The sequence below is a fragment of the Melanaphis sacchari genome, unplaced genomic scaffold (assembly GCF_002803265.2).
Source record: "Melanaphis sacchari strain LSU unplaced genomic scaffold, SCAv2.0 Contig2028_pilon_pilon, whole genome shotgun sequence".
Classification (NCBI taxonomy): domain Eukaryota; kingdom Metazoa; phylum Arthropoda; class Insecta; order Hemiptera; family Aphididae; genus Melanaphis; species Melanaphis sacchari.
The window spans coordinates 1-9,039 of record NW_020270993.1 but is presented as its reverse complement, the minus strand read 5'-3'; the positions used below and the strand labels follow the sequence as shown (position 1 = coordinate 9,039).

At 24.1% G+C, this 9,039-nt stretch overlaps 1 protein-coding gene across 1 annotated transcript; it reads left to right on the top strand.

Annotated features, from left to right (window-relative positions):
* Positions 1-1,396: 1,396 nt before the first annotated feature.
* Positions 1,397-9,033, top strand: LOC112593386 (acetyl-coenzyme A transporter 1-like; the record flags this gene model as incomplete). Its single annotated transcript, XM_025337762.1, has 7 exons — positions 1,397-1,402; positions 2,195-2,354; positions 2,439-2,593; positions 2,852-3,042; positions 3,130-3,314; positions 6,457-6,583; positions 8,839-9,033. Coding segments are annotated over 7 exons (1,019 nt in total), but the record flags the coding sequence as incomplete, so codon positions are not given.
* Positions 9,034-9,039: the final 6 nt, after the last annotated feature.

Genomic DNA, 9,039 nt, shown 5'->3' with positions numbered 1-9,039 from the left:
GTGGAGAATATGAACCCAAGTTTTCGTCACCTGGCCGTATATACAGAATCAATTATTGGGGCCCATAAAATTTTTACACTGTGGCCTAACTAAATTGAAAATACCTAAAAATGTTATTGAAAATCATTATATTTAATACTAAACTTAAATATAAGTTATTTACTATGATTATTTATAAATACATCTATATATATTAGAATAATGAAAGGCAAACATCATTACTAAATTTTAGTTAACTATATAAGTATAGCTATTTTTATATTAATAATTACCTGATCCCTTATGGGTCACCGTTTTTACTTTGAAATATTATCAGTAAGCAATGACTAAGCCCTGGTAATCAACCTTATTGTATATAATAATATCAATAAAAGAAATTTGTATCTGCTAAGTTTGATTCAGCCAGAAAAAGATTAGGTTGGTTTCAATATCCTATTTTCCTTTTCTTCTTTCCTTCTCTTCTATATTTAATTGAATTTTCATGTCACTCCTACAGACCTTGTGTTTGATCCAATTCTCTTGATAATACTGAAAGTTTAAAACTTTATGTTAGATACTAAATTAATAAACGCCAGGTTTTTATTGTTGTTATTCATTTCAAAATTAATTATCGTGTACAATAATTTTTATGCAAAGTTTTAAAATATAATTAATAACGGTTAGTATATAGTTAAAGTGGGAAATATGAAAACTAATATTTTAAGTTAGTTCTCTTGAAAACAAATTATCCAATGGATCTAAAACATAATTTTAAGTATATGTACAAAAATATATAAATATCTATATAATAAATAATATTTTATCGATTGCTACGAAATGTTATTGTTTAAATTAATACTCACTAATGATTACTACTTTGTTACATTGAAATAATTGTAACTAGTCAAATCACTTATAATAATATTATGAATAATTAATATTTACTACACATAGAAATTTTATTAACCGTGATATTTATGTCGTGGAAGTGGCAATCGTGTTATTATTGGAATTGATATCACGATCACTGGAAAGCGAATTAGTGTTTTATAATACATTTCTACATAATAGTACATTATCCTAGACAGTAATTCAATAAAAATAAGATATTAAACCTACTCAATTTTGTATAAATATTATATAGCATTAAAGTGTATAAATTATACTCAGCATGGTTCTTGTAATAAACTAAAAGCTTAAAAATTATTAATATGATGTATCTACTAGAGTCAAATAAGTAGTAACAATTTATACGTATAAACTTGATAGATATTAATGATTTTCAACTAAAGTAATTAATTGAAACGATTAACAACTTCTTAATCAAAATTACTTCAAGGTTTGGTAAAGTAAGTGTTGCATTAACCGTAATAAGTTTAGTATGTACGAAAATGTATATTATATTATTTAAAATTCTTATTGGGTAAACATGAATATTATTTTCTTCTAAAAACTTGAGATTTTCAACATATACAAATATGATGATTATAATATGCAGCTGTCATGATAAAAATTATTCTATTTTTAAGACTATTCTTATAAACTGCTTTTTTTCTTAATCAGTTTATTTAAAAAATTATATATTTTAAATAATTATACGAAATAATTTAAGAAAATATTTTGTTAATATTATCTACTGAATTTTTAGTTTCAACTATGCAATTGATATAACAGTTTTAAATTTTTTTCATAAAATATATGCACACAATATAGTAATAATATCATACTCTCAAATGAAACATGCATGGGTAAAATACAGTCTATACGTTATGAGAGATAAACTATGTAATTGTTTAATTGCTGCTTAAGATAATTGTTAGTTATAACTATTTGATATTTTTATGTTCTAAAATCATGAATATGTATTAAAAATGAACACGTATGATAAAATATAATTTTAATGTTGTATAATCATTATGCAATTATTAAAATTGTACAATTATCAAGTATTGAAGTTCTTGACAAATACTAAAAATATATATAATGATTTGAACTCTAAATTTATATATTACTATTTATAAACTGTAAATATCAAAAAATCAATAAATTTAAAAAAATAAAAAGATAAAATCAAATAAATTTGTATTTATAAACGATTCCAATAATGATTATAATAATAATTATATCACTTATATTTTATTTATGTTTCATGCTTAATTTTTGTCGATATTTTTTTAAAATCATATTCACTGTATATTATTGTTTTAATAAATAGCGGCATTTTTGTATTATACGGCTATTAACATTGATGAGTGGTTGCTCGAATCCGAAATTCCTAATTTCAAGGCGTTGGTGTATGTCTTTGGTGTTATTAGCTTCTTAGCCGCGACTCAAGATATAGTTATTGATGGCTGGGCACTGACAATGCTTAAAAAGTAAATTGCATGTATTTAAATTTAAAATTATGTTTTGAGACTGACAAAACATACAACTTAATGATTTAAAATGTATTTTCTTAGAAACAATGTGGGTCATGCGTCCACGTGCAACGGAACGGGTGTAGCATTGGGTGTGCTTTTAGGTACTTTTTTTCCCGTTTTACTTACTTCTGGAGACTTTTGTAATAAATACTTAGGCACAACCCTCAGCACAGAAGGAATTATCACCATGAAAGGTACTTGAGTAAACAGTATAAAATGCATGTACTATTCATAGTATTGGAGCACTGGTATTTAGATTATTTTGTTATAACGATTTGAATTTAATACTTATTTATGTTATTAATGATTTTATATTAAATTATTGAATTCCTAAATATTTCTATAAATTTCAATTAAATTGGGGTATTAATAATGTAAACAATAATTATTAGAAGTTAAAACTATTTAAATTCTTTTGAATTATAAAACTTTTTTTATTATAATTCCGTTAGGATTTTTGTGTTTTTGGAGCATCACAATAATATTTATTACAATATTAATTGTTATATTCAAAAGAGAAAAAGATAACAGATTAGAAGAGGAACATGTTAAAATTAATGTTCTTCAAAGTTATCAACTTCTTTGGAAAATTTTAAAGCTGCCTAGTATTCGTGTATTGGCAGTTGCATTATTAACAATGAAAGTTAGTTATTGTGTTATTATACCTAAGCTTTTTACATATAACTACTATCGCAATTTTAATCGATAAATTAATATTTTTTTTATTTAGATGGGATTTTCAGCAACCGATGCTGTATCAAACCTTAAACTAATTGATGCCGGTATATCTAAAGATGACATACTGATAATAACTACATCGATGTATATAGTTAAAATGGTTGTCCCTCTCATTGTATCAAAATATACTTCAGGTACTAAACCGATGAGTGCTTACATGAAACTAATGCCAATCAGGTATGAAAATTAAAAATAAAATTATGGGAACAAAAACTTTAATACATAAACATATTTATAAACTCAATTTGTTTTCTAAAATTTTCTAAAATCGGTCTAATCAGAAAAATAAATAAATATAATATAATACTAATTGAGCTGACCGAAGTTATAACGTCGTCCTGTCTAATTTATGAATGTTGAATATATGATTGATATATTGAAAAAAAATAATTTTATTCTAGTACGTTATGATACTCAACATTCTTCATTTTATTTATTCTTACTTTATGGTTAATTTAGTAGAACATATATTTTTTATTTTTTTTTCGGGTTATGTGTTTAAGATTTTATCTTTAATAACTCATTTTTTACCCAATTTTTAATTTTTTGCTTCTAAACCTTATCCTGACAATAAATTCAATAAAAAAAGAATTAGCAAAATCCGTCCAGCCGTTCAGTTGTGATACCGTGACGCAGATAGGATTAATTTTTGTATATGAAAACTTAGGGTTATGAAAAACAATAACACGCTATTAAATATAATATATTAATCGTTGTTAAACACTAATGCTCGGTTGGTGTATTCTGCATGTATGAATTTGAGATGTTTTACCCTTGCACCCCAAGATCAAAATTTAAACTTAAAAACTGTTTGATATTATGTTTTTTATAATGTAACAATTTGTAACCAAAATATAAAATTTTGTAACCACGTCGATATCCCAGAAAACAGCGTTACAAGTTCCGGGTGTCAGGGTAACTTTACTTATTTAAATTTGTTATAGAACAGCTTAACATTTTGGTATGGTATAAATATTGAAAATTTTATCTAATGTCCTTCATAAGTTGTTATTGTTGAAATTTAAAAATATGAAAATACATATACTATATAGATGTAACCCTTTTATAGGCATTTGAAATTTAAATTTTGACAGAATTCGATATTTCAATGAAAAATAACGACTTTTTATTTTAATAAAATTTTAAAATATTGTTCGTGTGTTGATACTTGAAACACTTAATGTTCATAATTAATATATTTTATATGTATATAATGACATACTATAATGCAAGTTTTTTGGGAAATATAAATTGAACGTTCTGTTTTACTAGTGTCCAATATTCAATTACAATATTACCATAGAGTGTGTAATTTTAGACGCGTCTAAGCGTATTTATTCTTTTAATGTATCTACCTATTCATATTACTTTTATATATTTTACATATTATTTTATATTATTTATTTATTTTTTACATTTTGTTATGTTACAATTTACAATATATACATATTTTTATAATTATTTAATTGCAAATATCAATTTTTTTTTTTTATCATTTTATAATATATTTTTATTTACCCTTTTTACAAATTACTTTGTATGCCGTTTATAATAATTGTATTTATACTTTATTTTAAATATTAATATTATTTTTAGATTTACCTCTACTATTTTATGGATTGGTATTATAATTATATATATTATATGTAAAAGCAACTGGTGCATTTTGCTCTAGAAACGGTTTGAGGGACATCGGCATAAAAATAAGGTACTTTCGAATGCCAGTATACGCCTGACGGGCCGTCTTCTCTCAGAATCTTTTTTCGTATGCAATGATTTTAAATAATTGAATTAAAATTAAATACATATAATACTGTGACTCTTCTATACACCTACTATACAGCAGAGCGTTACTCACTTGCTCTCTTTTTTTTTATTTTATCTCAATATTACTTGCGTGTTAAAGGCTTGTATTATTTAAAATCGGATAAATAGATATAAATAGTTTTAAATCATTAATTTTATATTTTTACAATTTATTTTGTAAAAATTGACATTTCAATATTTTCTTTTTCTTTTTGTGGTAATATTCTCCATCTCTGAGATCATCATAAACTTCCCATTTATCATTGGATATGTATGTAAACGCCTGCAATTACTTTTAAACCCTTTAACCGGATCACAAAATTCTATAGTCCTTCTTAAAAAAACAAATTTCATCTTTAATTTTTATTATTTTTGGAATATATTTTAATTGAAATTGAACCTCTCCTGCATAGTTTTTTTGAATTTCTCTAATATTATTTAAAATGAAGCTGGTTGATGCTTCTAGATCTGTGGACATGAAACAATATAAGAATTACAATTTTTTTTAGAATATGAAATAATTACTTCTCTTTATTATTGATGGTATACCTTTTAATAATTTGTTCGCTGGTGATGAAATAGTATCCATTTCATCCATTAATTTGATATCATCGACAATAGGATTATGATTTAATTCATAGTGTAGAGCTAGTAATTTTATACGTTCCTTAAACAATTTTTTTCCACTTTTATTTTTTATCATTTGTATCAAAAATTGCAATGTTTTATTTATTTTTGACTTTTTTAAAAGAAACTTGTTGAATATGTCACTATCTGCAGCAGCACATGCTAGAATAGTCAATAATGAATCTTGAGAACAACTATTAGTTAAGATTACTAACGTATTACTATTTTTCAGAAACATTACAACATTTTCTTTACTTCTCAAATTTTAATTTAAATGAATAAATCTTGGCTGAACAACAAGATATTATTTGCTGGATCTACAATTTGTAATATATAATATATTTTGTATTAAAATATGTCAATATATACATAAAAAATATATATTAATTATGAACATTAAGTGTTTCAAGTATCAACACACGTACAATATTTTAAAATTTTATTAAAATAAAAAGTCGTTATTTTTCATTGAAATATCGAATTCTGTCAAAATTTAAATTTCAAATGCCTATAAAAGGGTTACATCTATATAGTATATGTATTTTCATATTTTTAAATTTCAACAATAACAACTTATGAAGGACATTAGATAAAATTTTCAATATTTATACCATACCAAAATGTTAAGCTGTTCTATAACAAATTTAAATAAGTAAAGTTACCCTGACACCCGGAACTTGTAACGCTGTTTTCCGGGGTATCAACGTGGTTACAAAATTTTTTTTTGAAGTTTCAAATTGTTACCTTATAAATAACATAATATCAAACAGTTTTTAAGTTGTAATTTTGATCTTGGGGTGCCAGAGTAACACACCTATGAATTTGTTATGTTGTATCTGAAATATAAACTAAACAAATAATGATATTTTGATAAATTATGTTTTAGGTTACTTTGGAGCATTCCTTTTGCTGTATTAATATATTACACGCCTCTTTTGATCAAAAGTAATGGTGTTATAAATGTACCAATATATTATTATTTGATATTAGTATTTATTTACATTGTACACGAGGTTAGTATTTGATTATTTCAAATAATTTATATATATATATATATATAAACATATGTATGAATTTAATTTTTATTTGTATCATTATTACAAATGATCACTGATAAATGGTCAATCTTAAACTTAAATTAATTATATGATACTTGAATATATTAAGTAGGTACAAACTAGGGACGTATACAAAATACAATTTGGGGGGGGGGTATACAAAATATAGTAATACAAATTGTACCGCAACATAATAAAACGATTTCTTCCTCGTTACTCGTTATTTTTTACTATGGCAATTATTATGCTAAGTATCCAAATTTTATGTATGTTATTTGTTCAGAAGTAAGTTTATAAGAACAATTTTAATAATAATAAATACAAATTTAAATATTATGAACAGAACAGACATTTATTTTATTAGTACCTATGCACATAAAATAACTTAAGTGTATAATAACTATTAAGTACCTAGATAGAAGAAAAAAAAAAAATCAAACAATTTATTTATAATACATTAAAAAATTAAAAATTTAAGTATAAAATCCCATTTTCGTGGTAAGTTAGCAAATCTATCAATAATTTCTACCAAATTTAAATCAAAATTTCGGTGTATGTTTAGTAGTGCCAATCCAGTAAGTCTAATTTCTCTTATATTGTTTCGTAAATACGTTTTAAGTCTTCGTAGAGTTGAGAATGACCGTTCGCAGTAACAGTTGTAATAGATTATGTGGCCAAAATGTAACGTATAGTATTGATTTAATAATACATAAATTAGCAATTTAATAGAAATTTTTGGTCATCAATTGAGATATAAGAAATGATTATAGCAAAATGTGAGTTTTCTAGGCATATATCGCAATGTTCAGTTCTCACACGTGCGTAATTCTCAGTAATCAGTTATCACTTTATTTGACTATAACACTAAATTATAAACTTGTATTTTATACCCGACTAATATAAATTAAAGAAAACTAACCAACAGCTAGTAATAAAAATATTTTATAATAATAGGTGTATATAATTTGACTTAATTATTAAAAGGATTATTTCGGGGGGTTTGAACCCCCAAACCACCGCTGTATACGTGTCTGGTACAAACATTTAAATTTGAAAATAAATATTTTGCCCGCAAATAATGTAATATATTATTCACTATTTTAAGGTCGTATGTACATTTCGGTATAAGGGACATTTTTGAAGTAAACTTTGCCAGGAAAAAATTGGGTGAAATTGTGGTCTTGTAAGCTCTACTAGAAGATACAATCGGTAACAGTAAAAAATTAATACGAAGGAATTGGAAGGCACGAAGTCATGTGAATATCTCTTGACGAATTTGTTTAATAAATGTATTGCCATTTTTTTTAAATTGAATCTCAATATTAAATATTTCATTGAAAAAGATATCAACGTATTTAATGTAAGGAAGTTTCAATATGGATTTATTGTGTAAAGTTTATAATCGCCCACTTTTTATTATATGTACTTAAATAAAGTCATATTATTTCAATTCATGTAAATATAATACTTTAATTAAATTGGTATATGAGTTGGTTTTATAACGATGAGTATTAATTAATTAATTTATACAATATACATATTATTGAGAAGTTTTTCTGTAAATTCATTTTTTTTAAGTAAAGAATTTAATTATATTTTCAACATAACAATATATTTTGGTAGCGAATTGGTTTTAAATAATACTTGAGATCAAAAATAAAAATTAACAGTAGCTTTAGAATAATGAAAAGCTTTAAACAAAACATAATGTAAAAAAAAAAATTTATCTAACAACATTTATTGACACTAAAGATTGCGGAATTTTTTTTATGTTATAATTTGAAAAAAAAAATTAATTGAATAAAATCAAAAAAAATATCACTATCACATGACTTAAAATTTTCTACACACAATGATATTTTCGAAAACTTTACAATAATTTAAAATTATTTGTACAACACATACAATTAATAACGTTTTAAAGTAATTCTGGATTGGCATACAAGTTAATGACAATAATCTTATGTGAAATAATATTGAAATATCGAAAAATATGGTATAGGTAATTATAGTTTTTGGATATAATAATTTCAATCATCCATATTACTGATAGAAAAAATAAATAAATAATAAAATATTCTTAAAACTATCAATACCTGAGTACCTTACTATTTAGAATCATTTTTCTTCTGCAATAATTTGATTTTATGTACATTGTATTCAAAACTTGAAAGAACAAGTAAACGATGATAACATTGTTTTGATTTTAGATTTTGGCATTTACTATGTACATTTTTACGCTTGGATTTTTCTCTCGGATATGTGACTCGCGTTTTGGCGGTACATACATGACGATGCTATCCACAATTGCCAGTTTTGGATGGGTTTTAACAAACAGTTTGGCATTGCGAATGGTTGACGTGCTAACGTTTAGTAAATGTTCAAATGACGATTTTAATAACTGTTCTACG